Source organism: Lipophrys pholis (genome assembly GCF_963383615.2).
Source record: "Lipophrys pholis genome assembly, chromosome: 17".
Lineage (NCBI taxonomy): Eukaryota > Metazoa > Chordata > Actinopteri > Blenniiformes > Blenniidae > Lipophrys > Lipophrys pholis.
Window position 1 is genome coordinate 21,658,570 of NC_137643.1, and position 15,774 is coordinate 21,674,343.

The 15,774-nt window shown below is 41.8% G+C and overlaps 1 protein-coding gene across 1 annotated transcript in view; it reads right to left on the reverse strand.

Annotated features, from left to right (window-relative positions):
- trappc9 (trafficking protein particle complex subunit 9) overlaps window positions 1-15,774 on the reverse strand; it is a 272,998-nt gene that overhangs the window by 89,418 nt on the left and 167,806 nt on the right. The window contains exon 20 of the mRNA XM_080485031.1: window positions 1,027-1,180. Within this exon, the coding sequence (XP_080341157.1) occupies window positions 1,027-1,180 (154 nt within the window). The remainder of the gene's footprint in view (window positions 1-1,026; window positions 1,181-15,774) is intronic.

The window sequence follows — 15,774 nt, forward strand, 5'->3', positions numbered from 1 at the left end:
ATTCGGGGCGCAGTAGGTGAAACGAGAACAAGCTAACTAGCGGAAGCGAGCAAGTTTGTTTCGAGGAGCTGTTATGACTGTGATGGCGCTGCATTATATCTGCAGGCGGAGCCTCACTTACGTCACCACAGATCATCTGCTGTAAAGGCATGAATAGAGGTGTCTTCAGCAGGCCACACGGGGGCATGATATCCCATACAATATGTGTTGTACCGAGTGAATCGACTGAAAGGGAACTCCCTTTTCACAGAAAGAAAACCTTGGACAGAAACAGCCTGTGAGATGGGCGTCCAGGTGCCTCAGTTAGTAAATGAGAGCAGGGAGAGAGAAGAACAACACAGAGACACAACAGCAATAAATCCTTGGCAGGCTGGTGGGCAGGTAAGTGTCAGCCTCCACAACCTAAACAGAGCTGGTTCCATAGGAGAGAAGCGTTGTAGCTAAAGGCTAAGGTAACAAGTGGGGCACAAAAATAGAAAACAAGCAAGCAAAGGGCCTCTGTTGACAACTTTACAGAGCATCTGTGCCTCTGTTGTTAGAACCTACGCCTAAATAGGTTTCATTTGTGTAGGCGGTGTCTCTCACAACAACGTAGAACAGGAATAACAAAAATAGTCGTCTCCAGGTGCTTTGCCATTCTGACCTTGCCTGGACTACAAAGTTTGTCTACAAACTGTGAACTTCTGCATGAACGCTGCATCATGTGAGTGTGCCTCACCGATTACACACCCAGACGAAAACACGCCAAGTCATCACGGTAAGCTGTGTCACGGTAACGAGTGCTTCACCAGACGCTTTTCCATCTGTCAACGCTGACAAACAAGATCCCTCCTGGCCGGGAGGCCTCCAGATGACGCATCCAGATGTGCTCCATCACTGAGCTCAGTCATATCAACTAACATTCAGTCAACAGGAACGATGACAAAGTAGCTTTGACTACGTTAACGTAGGGAAGATGATTACCTGTAATTGGTTAACGGCATGCCACACTTCACAATCACTGTTAGGTTAGCACTGAAAGGATATGATGCTCCAACAGATGCCCAGCTTGCTGTTGATCTGGCAGCCTTGGGCGTGCTGTCGCTCCTCCTCCAGCTGTTTGGGGTTACTGAAGCGAATGGTTTCCTGGTCCGGCTGCGGGAGACTCTCAAAGTCAAACTTGTCGACCTGGATGGCCATCCTGTTACGGGAGATGAGAGAAGCACTTAGACGGCTTACATAATTCTGGACTGGCCAAGAGGAAATGCTAACAGTTTCCTGACTCTGAGAGTGACACTTGCATAACTGTCAGTTCAAACTTTAGAACGAGGGACAATGAAGGGTTGATTGGCTTCTTTGGACTCATAGAAAGACTGATAGAGTTCAAAACACGAACAGCCAGCATTTGCCTTCAGTTGTTGGGTATTTTCATTGTTGATAAAGGACGTACCTTAAAACCACACACACAAAATAAAGCTTGGAGCGCGAACAGATGAACACGATGCTGCTTTGAGTAGTGGTTTCACCTTCATCAAGTAGACGTCGAAACTTTTCGACACTCAAATACAAATACACAAATAAGGACCGACGCACTTTTTTAAGGTTTTTCATAAAACACAAAAAACCCAATATGGCCCAATCATACTCTTAACATGGGCCATTATACAACATGGATGGAATTACATGGTGATTTAGGTGATTTTACCAGAGGCGGACAGCATAATGAGTAGATGATTTAGGCATAAAATCATTTTTTGTCAAAAAAAAATTACTTTGGTACTTTATTTTAGGGATGTGGTGGTATCTTTTTTTGCCGATCTTACCCCTCTTCTAAAACAACAACAACGACAACGATAACAATAACAATAATAATAATAATAATAATAACAACAACAATAATTTCCCACGTTTCCACAGAGACGGAGTATTTTTGAAAAGCCCCACCTTGGGGACTGTTTTCAAAAAGTTGCATTTTCATTTGCTCCGAGCGCTGATAAAGCTTTGAACACGTTGTTGTGACAACTGGACCTCAGATAACATTTCCAAGATGACGCCGGGCTTTCTTCACACTAGGAATCCAAAACCAATGTAGACTTGTTGTTCATCAATGTAGAAATATAAACGGGGATTGTAGATTAATTTTAGGTTGAGTTTCATTCATTGAAATCCAATAATAAAAGTTGCAATCAATTACAAAATTATATAATTTGTCTTAAAAGCAAAGTCCTGTGCTTGTTATCTTGATATGTGCAATATCTAGAGGATCCGAGATCTCTGAAAAGTGTTTTTATTTCCAGCTGTTCATGGTGGCAGCTATAAATATATAGAATCCTCATCATCACTTTCAAAAGCACTGCAGACTTTTCCTTTCCCTTTTCATACACACTCAAAACTGCATGTTGGTATTATTTAATTCCACAATAGGCCTCTTGGGTTATGCTAGGTATTGTCTTTGTTTGGTTTAAATGTTGTCCCCCCCAAAAACACAGACCTTTATTTAATGAATTTGAAAAACATTTTTTGGGGGCCTGGCCTGTTTATTTCAACCCTCCTAATCCTGCCAATATCTGCCAGCAACTACTTGTAACTTAATATCAGCCTCATGGTGAGTATATCCATATTATGCTTGGAATAAATTAAATGATCATTCATAAAAAAATTTAGGAGCAAATGGTACCATGTAAAAAAAAGGTCCAATTCATTAGAACCAGAGGCTTTTCCTTAGATTTGCTGTTGATTTGATTTTTCAACACTTTATTGACTAGAACATTTAACAAATTATGAGAGAAAATGGTTCGCCTCATAGATCGGCTTCAGATTAGGGTAAATTTGGTTATACCATAGACTTTTATTAAGAGAAGCTGCTTTGGATTTAGTTTTACATGAAACAGCAAAATATGTTGAATGATCAGAGTTTGTTTGCCTTGCTTGACCTTATACTACTTCAGAATTGTGCAGTCTAATTACACACTTACACTGAATGGAATTGGGCAAAATGATAATGCAGAAAAGAACTTTGCGATACTAACCAACGCACCATAAAACACTTAAATAATTTCATAAAATCCATAAAACCTATTAGAGTAGCACTAATGTCGAGTAAAACTCATTTCATCCCCTGTTCAGAAAAGGCCTGAATATTTAATCGCAAAAATATTGTACATGAATATGAGGAGAAAATGTAATGGGACTTTATGAGCTCGTGGTATTCGATGGAAAAGAACTCGCAACGCACTTTCTGCTTGACGGCGGCCAATAAAAGCTTCTTTGTTGGGTTTGGGGAGCACTAAATTATTCATATTTCACAACAAACATTCTGAAGTCTATATTCCTCTGTATCGACTGTGGGTGTTTCAGACTTCTATATTATCAAAGGCGCTGGTGTTCACTGCCCAGAGTCACATCCAGGATTACGTCTAGGATCCAAACTGGGACATCGTGGGTAACAAAGTGAGCTGGAACACACCTGCACTCATTAGAATGACCCGCAAGGCCACTCTAATTACCCCCACAGCATTCAGGCTTTCGGTTCAAAGAAGAAACTATCAATGGGCTCTATTCTCCATCTGACTGCACAGGCCTCCGCCGAGTTCACAGCTGATTACACTGCGGCAGACACACAATTATTTGGGCTGATATCTGCAGAGAGAGACTTCGGCCGGCGCAATGATTTTCATCAGGACCATCTCATTTTTCTAGAAGCAAACACTGATGGCGGAATATTCTAAAAAAAAAAAAAAAAACTAAACTAAACTAAACAAAACAACAACAAACAAAAAACACCCGAATCTTTTCATTCATTGAAGAGAAGGTGAAGAGGTCAGGACAGAGAGATGTTGAACCGGGATCAGCTTCATCACGCAGCAGTTGCGTCAGCCGAGTGGACTCCCGTGAAGAAGGAATGTTCTCACAGTTGGAGGGACTTTGCTGAGATGATGGAGGAACGAGCCACCTTAACGACTCTTCCAGCATGTATAGACACAGACGAGTCACATTGGGAAACCAAAAGCAGGGTTTTTAGTGAAAACTTTGCATTTTGTCTGTTTGCATGACTTGGAGCCACAATGACATTTTCTGAAAATGCTCCGACTGTGAAAACGCAACTTTTTGAAAAGGCTGCAACAGCACATGCACACCATGGTCGTAGTAAATAGTTCCTCTGCACAACAGCAAGTAGTCAGACAATAACAACAATGTTTGAGTGCCATGACTCCCAGTAAATATTCTCCTGCGTCTTGGTAGTTTTATAGTTGAGTCGCCGTAACAACAATCCAACCTGATCACATGTCGATACAAATGCCCCTTTAATCTTCATTGTTAATGATTATTGTTCTCTGTGTGGGTCTGGTTTATTTACTAAAACAACCAACTTGCACCAACTCAAGGCCTGGCACGATAGCCACTTCGCTTTCAGCGTTGTTGCCGTCTCCATGTAAATGGACATTGATTTCAAAATTCTGCATTGTAAACGCCAAATGCAAAAATGATGCGTTTTCACTTAAACCACTGTAGTAGAAATGGGGCAAATCCAATAAAACTGCAACAATTCCAACTGAATCTTGTCCACATCCTGCATTAATTACTATTTTCACAGAACATCGTGGAGACAAAATCAATGTCATTTAAACAGTGTGCCAGATGGTACTGAGAATGTGGTGAATTGTTTTCATTGACATAAACAATGATGAAAGACCATGAGCAACAAGGACCCAATGTTTATTGACATATCCAAAGGTTATTGTATGAGTCAGTCTTAGGAGGAAGTTTAAATACGTTGGCTTTTTTATTTATTCCTTGGACCTGCAATTATTGTCTTGACGGCAACCTCCCACTTAAAGTCCGATCCAAAACTTCAGTAGTTGAACGCAAACTTTTAAGATTCTTTTTGTACTCAGATGGACGAGCACAAAACTAATTAACTGTTCATTTTCAACACTCTCAGCACTTCTATTAGAGAAATGACTAAAAATAACTTCCCCAGAGGAAATGTTTTTCCTATTTTCTTACCTACAGCCGATGAGAAAATACCTGTGCAAATGACATGTTATAGAAATAATCCACATAGTTAACACACCCAAGAACTTGCACAAAAGAAATTGTTTGGTTTAACAGGCTATCTGATCTTTTAGCAAATGGAGAAAGAGGCATTTCCGAAGGAATTGAAGAAAGTGTGAAGCTCAAAACTGAGTAGAATAAATGCCTTTTAAACAATTTAAAAGATATCACTAAAGTACTACTTTAGATAAACTAGCACATCATTTGTGTATGGAGTTTAGTTTAGCTTAGTTTATTTCATTCATTGTAAAACAAATGTATATATTTAAAAAATCGATACAGTGTAAATTAGATTAACAGGCTCACTTATTATGCTGATGATATAATTCTGTGTGGTTGGAGATTATCTGCCACTTTGCAATTTGCACAACTTAATAATTGACCTGTGAGCAAAACTGCGCCAAAAACTCCCATCAAGTTGAAAAAACTGTAAAGTTGGGACACTACGAATCATAAAACCCCAACCCCTAATGCAACTTTTATATCTCTGAGAAGATGGTGAAAGAAAAATGTCTGTGGAAAACTTCCAGTTGAGAATAAAACCAAGTTCAAGGATCCACTAGGTTCAAAGAGTCTTCCTCAGTCTCTGGAGAAAAGCTGGATTCTTTTTAAGGGCACAAATTCAATACAACTTCAGTGTTTCACTGGGTGGGCTTGCACTTTTTCCATCAATACAGTGGAGCGAGAGTCATGACGATTGTAGCGTCACTCAGAACATTATTACTTCCCATCAGAACACTGATGTCTTGTAGCAGTGAGATGCTCTAATCTGCTGAGAGAAATCAATGCAAAAAAAAAAAAAAAGGTTCTCTAATATTTTCACGTTATTTCACACTGGCTTGCAAAATTGTAATAAAAGACGAGCAAAAGTCTGAGCTGACTTGATGTCGTCTGGTGTTGCGTCTTCAAAACCTGTAGCTAAGAGTTCAGTCCAGTTCCACTGTCTGCTTCGGAAAAACTGAATATTTTTTTTTTGGGGGGGGGGGGGGGGGGGTCAAAATCAGCCCCAAAAATCGACGTTTGCCAACTGAAATACTACCAAGAAAATACCTCTTCTCACAGAACAGCCACCTCCAGGGTTTTCTTCACACAGAAAAACCAGCTCAAGAAACTAACTTGCAGTCCATTTCCTCTGCCCTCGGTGCCGCCGCTCCCCACTCAGGACTGACAAAATGTGACTTTGAGGAGGAAGTTAACTGCAAATTACCTGGACATCCGTCTCAGCGGGAGGCCGGCTGGCAAACAGGGGCTCTTTTCAAAGCTGCGCTTCACACTGTTTTTAAGCCTCAGGCTTGGAGTGGAACCATGCTGACCGATGCAAATGATCCGACGGCACTCCAAGGCTGTGGCTCGATTTTGCGGCGCTTTCTAGGCAACGCTCAGTGAGTCCAGGTTCAAAGGTTGCAGCGCTTTCCCGAGGAGTCATAAGTGAACACACCGAGGCGCTGTTTAGACCACGCGTCGTTTCCGCGATTTCACCCCAGATGAGTTTTGCGTTTAAACAGCAACGTTTTCAAAACAATGTCTGTTTACATGGAAATGGAGCTGAAAACTATGTAGTTATCATGTTGGGCCACTAGTGGGAGCTGTTGTTTTTGTAATGAAACCAGAGAACAAGGACATTCCAGTGGACAGACGGCGAAGTTGGATTGGTATTACCGTGACTGTCAAAATAAAACTACCGAGTCTCAGGAGAATGAAGACTGCGAGTCATGACACTCTGGAGGCAAACATTGCTGTGATCGTCCATCTACTGTCGGAACATTTTCAAACAGGTCCATCTGTTCAAAAGGTTGCATTTTCAGTGTCTCCGAGCACCATTGTCACCCACAACGCATGGAAAGTTTTCAGTTTTCATTTGAAAAAGTTACATAAACGGGACCTGAAAGAAGTTTTGCTCAGTTTTGCTCTTCACAACCGATAAGATTCAGGAAATCAGTTCAACTGAAAACGACTAGCGATTGAAAGCCGACCTGAGAGCCACCTTACGTAAGACGTACGATGTTGAGCAACGCCGTCAATATATCTGCCACCTCACCTGTCGAACGCACAATACCTCAAATCATAAATGAAATTAAAGTGATTGGGAAGGAAAAGAATGTCTGGATGAGACCAGAGCCGCACAGACATCAAAGTGAAGTAGAGGAGGAAAGGCAATGCAATTATCATTTCACAGCCTTTCCAACAAAGCCAGACACAAATTAAATAACAATTAAGACTTCAAAACAAAGACGAAGAAGAAGAAAAAAAAGGTTGGGGGGGGCTCCTGCTCCTGCTGAGCCACACTTAAATACATCTGCCTTTGAAGATTAGTGGCACTAGGCGTGTGTCACTGACTGAAGTCCCGTCTTCAAATGGCCGCTGCGTTTCATTCTGTCAACTTCAAAAGCGCACGTTACGCGCCGGGGCTAAAAATACCGCGTTGCAACAATGCAAATGGTCCCCCATGCGGGAAGATGCAACCTTCCCGCATGGCGAGACCAAGGACCAGCCTTTCTTTGGACAGGTGATTACCTGCAGCCAGACGGTCATGTTGAAATTTACACTTCAAATAGGAAGGGGCTGGGAAAGGAAAGCTTTTTTTTTTTTTTTTAGCTGGGAGAACTGGTCCCATGAAGTCTGTGGTTAACAGCATTAATGCTGTGAGAATTATTCATTAGTCTGCAGGTTCTTTCTGCACTTTTAATCTGGGTTACATGTTTGTTTTTAAAAACTGTGTGAGAAAAAATTAGAACACCGATATGAGAAGTGAATTTGAATAATATGAAGCGAAAGCGGCATTAACGGCAGAGTTTCATCAGCTGCAATCATCAAAAGGCTCAATTTATCACAAGTTTATTTTTATAGTGACATCAACAGACGCAGTATTCATATTGGAAAAAGACAGACTGAACTACACGGAATTATATTTCAAAATGACAGAAGTGATTTGTTTTCAAGTGACACGTACACGAGTAGATGGACAATAACAATACCAACATACTAGCGACATCGTTTTAAGCGTTTCTGTGGAAACAAGAGATCATTTTGAAAACATTGCCGTGTAAACAAAAACACTTTTCTGAAGTGATGCGTTTTCACTTGAAACGTGGTGTAAACTGGGCCTCAGCTATGAGAGAAAAGTGTGATTAATCGTAATTAATTGAGAAAATCTTTGTAATTAACCATCTAATGAATTTGAATTGAATCGCACACCCAATTATTTCATTCCCTGTGGACACTAAGGGGTCAGAAGCACAAATGAATCCTTAAAAGCCTATAAAATGAACGCCTGACCCACTATCCGGATCACCTCCACATTTTTATGAAATCTTGCAGGACCTGGTATCTATCTGCAGTAAACGTTTCGACAAAATCTGTGCAGTAGATTTGACGCTAATCTTGCAAAAGAAATAAAAACAGGTCAATATACCTTAATGATTTTATTATTAAACTGCTCTGCTTCTGAACTACTGCTGGTGGAAAACTGCAGACATAAAAGTAATGGACAAAGAAACAGGCCCGTCACAGCTGGTGCAAATTGAGGCAAGAGAAAGAGCACTGTTATTCAAATGAATACATCTCAAAGCACAAAGACATTTATATCTACTGAAGTTCTTGTAATTGCTTTGGAAACCATCAGATCATTTTAACAACGCTTAACACGATCATGTTCAAATGATATCGTCCAGCACAGGAATTAACAAACGGTGTACAGTTATCATGTAAAACCAGAGTTTTATTTATTTATCTATAATGTTTATGCTATTTCTATCACATGTGTTAGGTGCACTGATTCATAAAGGTTATGGTATTGTTTGAGTTACACAAAATGAACTTCTGGATGTGAGAGTAAGATGACAATAAAAAGTAGATCTCTCCTTCAGAGCTCTTCTCATGAATTTCATAAAGATACGGCATTACTTTTGGCTAAAACCGAACCTTTCAAGTATGTTGACGTGTCATTCACACCAAAGCCCGTAAATAACTTCAATGTGTGAATCTAAACAGTCAATTAGTGATAGTATATTTATGTTCTGCACGTCTAAATACGCACGTCTAAATACTGAAGTGGTCATCTTATGTGTTACAGTGCCCCTTGTGGTCGTTCAGCATGACAGCATGCTCGGACGACTACCTCTAATGGAGTTTTTCTATCGTACTCTTACATTGGATGTAATATGTTGTACACTTCTATTTGTGTTTGACACAATAATATAACTTCGAGATATTTGTTTGGCTCTAAAATAGGTTCACAGCGAATCTCTAGATTTTCAAGGTGACTCAGCTTTTATTTTCTTTTTTTAAAATACAATGTCACCTTGTATTTTTCCTTTGTGGCTCCAGTATGCCAGTTACTTGTCAGTTACGTTTATTTAAAACGGAGCAACATGAGGATCAATAAGATGAGATGATTGAGTTAAAATAGATGTAACAATGGGAAACCACAATACGAGAAAACAGCTTCTTAACTTTCTTTTTTTTTTAAATGTATTGTACGAACACGGAAGTCCACAGTGGCGTGTTTCTATGTGCGGGAAAGGCCACAATAATTAAAATTTCTATAAAAAGGTTTGCCGCCACCGTGACGATCCCCACATCTCCCACTGTGTTCTTTTTTTTTCTTTCAAGGAGTCTTTCAAGGATCAGCCCGTACCTTGGAGCTCATCTAACCCGTTGCAAAGTATTTTAATAACAACCTGTGATTCTGTGTGCACAGGATACATTTGCTCCAAAACTTCGTCGAAGGGAAGCACAGACCAAAACTGGAGCTGCGGATAAAAGCGGCGCTATTTGTGTCCATGCAAACAGACATGCCTTGTTGCTTTGTCAGCATGTGTCAGTTGGCAAGCCTTTGAGCTGGCCAACTGGCGCTTTGGTTAAGGCAGAAAATCATGTCTGTTTCTTTTATTTCCTTTTTTTTTTTTTTGTCGTCAGAATTTTGATGACTCACAGTGAGCTTGAGTCCCGGTGGCAGCAAAGGGAGAGCAGAGGTGTATTGCAGAAATCTGCGTCGCTTAAAACGCATAGCACGGGGAGTTCTGCGATTGCAAAGGAATGGATGTTTAAACAAATCCCAACCTGGCGGGGTTTTATTTGAATTACAGCTTGGACACAAAAGATTTAAAAAAAACAATACCATCACGGCACTGCAGATATCATTTTAACGTCTCCATGCTATTTGGGCTGCGAGCAGCAACGGACGGTTTTAAATCCAGTGTTCAGTTCCTAAAACTCTTGGCGAAGGTCAGGAAAAGATTTCAGTTTCTTCCATCGTCGGCTCCCGAGGGCCGGAACAGAGGCCAGCCAGACACAAGAGCTTCACGAGACTGACAGGTATCAGAAAGTTTGTGGACAAAGATAGTTTTCTTTTTTGTGCAGAAGGGAATCAGCAACGTCTTTACCAGGTGGGTCGGGGTAAATAAATGTCAACCTTCAGAGATCCGAGTTGATCCGTACGCCTTCACATCTAATCCTGTCCGGCACCTGCTTTCTATACGGGCTTATGCTCTGCTCGGCTCATAACTCAACTGGCTTCGGGAAGAAAGAAACAAAAGTGATCTCGCTCTTTAATTGGATCTCCTGCTTCAGGCACAGAGGCAGGCCAAAACGGGCGATGAGAATGGCGTCAAATTACAAGCAATTAATGCAGAATGTTGGCAGCAAACTTGAAAAGACCATTAAGACAAATGGCTTGGAGGTAAAAAGGTGGATGAAGGCTGAATTAAATCGCAACAATAATATTGGTCTCTTTTATTTTAGAAAGCGCTTCCGTGAACTTTAGAGAAAAAAAAAAACTGCCCTGACATTTTTTGAGGCAAGAATATCTGGTGAGACGCATCATTAGGGCAAAGTAGAACAAAAGTAGTATTGAATTGAGAGTTTAAAATGGAGTGAGATGAAGTACTAGTGGAATACGACATGTTAAATGCTGCCATCTAAGAAAAAGAAACCCTCAGTCTTTAATTGAAAGCACGGCAATTTAACTTGACGCTCACACTGACTCACGTGTTTGCTCTCACATTTAATGTCCATGGCGTCATTTACACAACAACGTTTCAAGTGAAAACGCATCGTTTTTTGCGTTTCCGTTGGAGAAAACCTTCAGGTTCACACTGCAACGTGTTGGAAAAAATGCCAGTTTACACGGAAACGGCAGAAACAAAAAGTTCCATGTCGAAGACATGTTTTCAAATGGTTGCATTTTCAGTGGCTTCGACCACCATAGTCTTGGTGCGTTTTAGGTAAACATTCACACAAGTTTTTTTGTTTTCATCGTGTAAATGTGGCCTGGATGGCTTCGTATGGTAAGAAGGTCACGATGAGTGACGCGCTGCTGCATCTCTTCTGTAATTGGAGTTTTGGGACATTGATTACTAGTATAAAACCACAAAGCTCTATTTTTTCCCGCCTTTTGAAGTGATTTGCGAATCAAAACAACATCGCAAATAATAACAACAATAATAAAACATTTTATTTGTATAACTCTTTTAAAAACACGTATGTTAAGTCATGTCGGGGACAGTAGGACAGCAATAAATCACCCAAGTTAGAATGATGAAGACAAAAAACAGGCAGTTTTAGGATAACAATGGATAGTTTATTGGACTACAGCCACTAATATAAATAAGATGAAAATCCACCATGAATCCTGTCTGAACCCCCCCCCCAAAACCTCAACCAGGAAATGAATCCTCCCACAATGCATCTGTCTGTCCTCTACTTTTCTCTCCTTCTATCCACTAACCTCCGTCCAGAACAGCAGGAAGTCTCCCCCTCCGACTTTGGTTCTGCAGGTTTCTTCCGGTTAAAAGGGAATATTTACTTTCCACTGTCGCTCATGTTTGCTGAAGTGGAATCGTTGGGTTTTGAAATGACTCTTTGGCACCACATGAATAAATAGGACTTGACTAACTTCAGTCAACTGCTTTTCAAAAAGCGATCACCCACATGTCTTTAGGTGCAATCCTACCAAACAAACTTCTATAATATAAGAAGACGTGAAGGAATTCAAAGCAGCTGATGTTTAGAGGATTTATTCTACCTTCTGTCCCACAAAACAATGTTCTAGAAATGAAATATCTCCCAAATTACTTTATGCCATTATGCAATCAGCTCCTGGAATCATTTGCACAGTGCCTGGTTCACCTGATTTGAATGCACAAAGCCTGGACACCGGGCAAAACGGAGACACTGATAGAAGTGAGGATGATTCTGTTTTAAAGAGATTTTTTTTTTTGTGTGTGTGTTTGGACACCTTTGGACTACCACTAAATCAACTGAGGAGAACTGTTAAATATTGCCACTCGCTTCGGGAACCTTCCTATTTGAACAGCAAACAAAGAAGGCAATTTCGCGACTGCAGAAAGAATCTCCTGAAAAATAGCAGAGAATCACTCGAAGAGCGCGATACAATCAGACGGCGGGCAGGAAGAGACCTACAGGTGACGGATGTCAAAAACTTTCTTCTGTCATTCATTCCCTTGGAGAAGATTTACGGGAGAAGCAAATCTGTGTCATTAAATACCATCTCATCCACTGGCGTGACTTCTGACATCACGGTGGTTATTACCTCCGTTTTAATGGCAGCGATAACGCCAGCTGGAGGACGAGACGGCCACGACCACATGACCCCTCTACTAATTAAATGCCACGCTGCCTCGGACCAAAAGTACACGAGCGCCACATTAAAACATACAGAGTCGCTTTCATCTGAGTTCTCCTTCACAACACGCGGGTCTGCAAACGCAGACTCCTCCAGTCCAGACGCCTCGGAGCTGAAGCCGAGGCAAGAATTACGATTCCTGACAAATACCAGACAATCAATCCTGATGATGGCGGCGGCGATGCTAACGCTTTAAAAAAAAAAAAAAAAAAAAAAACCCTGGGTAATTGCTTGCAGTTTGCTTCTCCAGTTGTATTTATGACATTAGGCGTGTTTCTAGGTGATCGTCACGGCGTGTGCATGCCGTTCCTCTCGTCGTGTGCCCGTCGAAATGTGTCGCAGAGCGGCTACAAGTCGACCCACGTGTTTTCAGAGTAAGTATACCCCCCCCCTCCCCACACACACACACACACACACACACACCCAACAGCCAGTGATTGTGTTATGTCATGGGGGAGAAAGCTGCGTGTGTGTGTGTGTGTGTGTGTGTGTGTGTGTGTGTGTGTGTGTGTGTGTGTGTGTGTGTGTGTGTGTGTGTGTGTGTGTGTGTGTGTGTGTGTGTGTTTTCACAGGGAGGGTTATTTTTAGCTCACGTGCCGGAGCTTCAGGGCGTAGATCCATGGAGGCCGGTGCAGAGGCAGGCAGAGCAACAGTCTATTTTTAGACTGCGGTGACTCGGAGTAACCCTTCGCGTGCTGCAGAGGAGCGGCATCGCTCCGTGCGTTAAAACACAAGCCCCACAGCCAATCACTGCATACAGATACGTATTGCAGGATATGTGCACCATCTCCTGGCTCCATTAAAACGGAGGCTTTGCATACTGTTACAGGAGTTGACAGTGTGCGCCTATTTTTGTCTCTGCTGTTAAACGCCAGGAGGCCTTTATTTTTTTGCATGGGGGGGGATGGGGTGGGGGGGTAGGCCACTTGCCATTATTAGACGGCACAGTCGGGAGAGTTAGTCTGCGGGAATGGAATTAGAAAATGACATGCACCTCAAGTCCCTGGCTGAATTTAAAGCAGGAGCTGTTGCAGCTCTGAAAGAGTAATATATTACTATTGGTGACGATCATCATGCGAGAAACGTAGGACATAGGTGGATTGAGCACAGTGTGGAAACAAGCCGGCGGTACGTGTGCTGCAATGTGTAGCAGGAACTGAGCGACAACGTTCACCTTTGGAAGAGGAAGGATTGTTAGAACAAGCCCAGGATCTTCATGCAATCTGATCCAACCTAACTTCCATACAAAGTTTTTTTTAGCAAAAACCTCGGATTGTAGTTTGAGTTTCTGGATTTTTAAAGCAAAGCACAAATTTTTGTTTCCTGAATCTTGACGAGAACATTCACTTACATTTTTAGTGAGACTAGAACCGCAACAGAGGATGAAGCCACTTCCAAAATTTCCAGAGGTAATAATGTGCTTTACTCCTACTGCCCGGTATGGGTTTGTGTGCATTTCCACAGACAAAAGTTGTGGATGGTACCGACAGTACTGTACCCAACCATTACATTTTTTTTCGTCACCCGTCCGTTGAGGTACCGAGCACTAAGGAACGGGTCCGATAAGGAGGAGCTACAGCGCAGCTGTCTGCTGATTGGTCAGTGACGATCGTCAGTCTCGACAAGCAGCAATATTCAAATCGGCTTATCGGCCGTACAAACCCTCTCGCCGTTGTTTACATTCTCCGCTTAGTGCTCACCGGTTGTTGGGTTAACTGGGTTTATCAAAATGTCGGCGCTACATAGCACCCTGGTCTGCTGACGAGGAAGAGCGGAGGAGATTCAGCAGGAGCTGGACGTTGCTGTTCACAATTAGAACGTTTTCACAGAGAACCAGGCTCACAGCTTCACTTGGACGCCGGAGCTGCAACGCAACGAATGTGTTTCGTGTTGGTCACGCCACGTTTACTGTCGCGTGACGAAGTTACACACCTGCGTCATTACCCGGCCGTTCACAACCCCGCCTACATTTTAACTGTACTCTCTGCGGTGGTGCCGTACCGTCACATAACGTACAGTACTATAATGTACCATACCATAACGTATCATACCATAACGTATCGTACCATAACGTACCGTAACATAACGTACCGTACCATAACGTACCGTACCATAACGTATCGTACCATAACGTATCGTACCATAACGTACTGTACCATAACGTATCGTACCATAACGTACCGTACCATAACGTATCGTACCATAACGTACCATACCATAACGTACAGTACCATAATGTGCCATACCATAATGTACCATACCATAACGTACAGTACCATAATGTACCATACCATAACGTACCGTACCATAACGTATCGTACCATAACGTATCGTACCATAACGTACAGTACCATAACGTACCATACCGCACATACAGGCTTAAGGCCCTGTTTACACAACAACATTTTCAAGTGAAAATTGAAAGACTTTTGTTGTGTTTTGAGTGTGTCTGTTTACACAACAACAGTGCTCGGAGACACTAGAATGGCAACTTCTTCAAAATGGCTCCCAAGGTGGAACTTTTCGATGCTCAGAGGTGGAGACGTTCTGCAGTTAGGTTGCAGGTATGGGTTAGAAACAGAGAAAAGAATAAGACGGACAGACAGATGTTTGAGAGGGATTCAAACCCTGGTTCAGGTAGACGGTAGTTGAAACCATTATAAAGCCTATCTGTGCATCAAACAACTGTAGATAGAGGCATTTGTATTCCCCTTCAAACTGGACCCAAAGCCAAACGAACACATAATGGCATGGGCTGCAGAATTGCTGTATCATAAAAACTGCTGTTGCATAGATTAGCAGTTTACCTGGTGAAACCAAGACAACATGTCCTGGGTTTTTTTGGTCTGGAATATAGAACAATAGCAATAATGAAAGGATGTGTTGCCTAAATCCAAATAAAACGGGAGCCTTTACGTCACCAAAGTCTTTCAACTTGCAGTCGTGACTTTGTAAGTCCTTCATGCTGTCACTGTTCTTTTTATGGTAATGACACAAGTATCCTGCAGAGGGAGTGTACAGACATGTCTGAGTGTTAGGAGGCATTTGCCGATTTTGACATTTGCTTGCTGTAATGGATGTGAGACTGGAAGTGA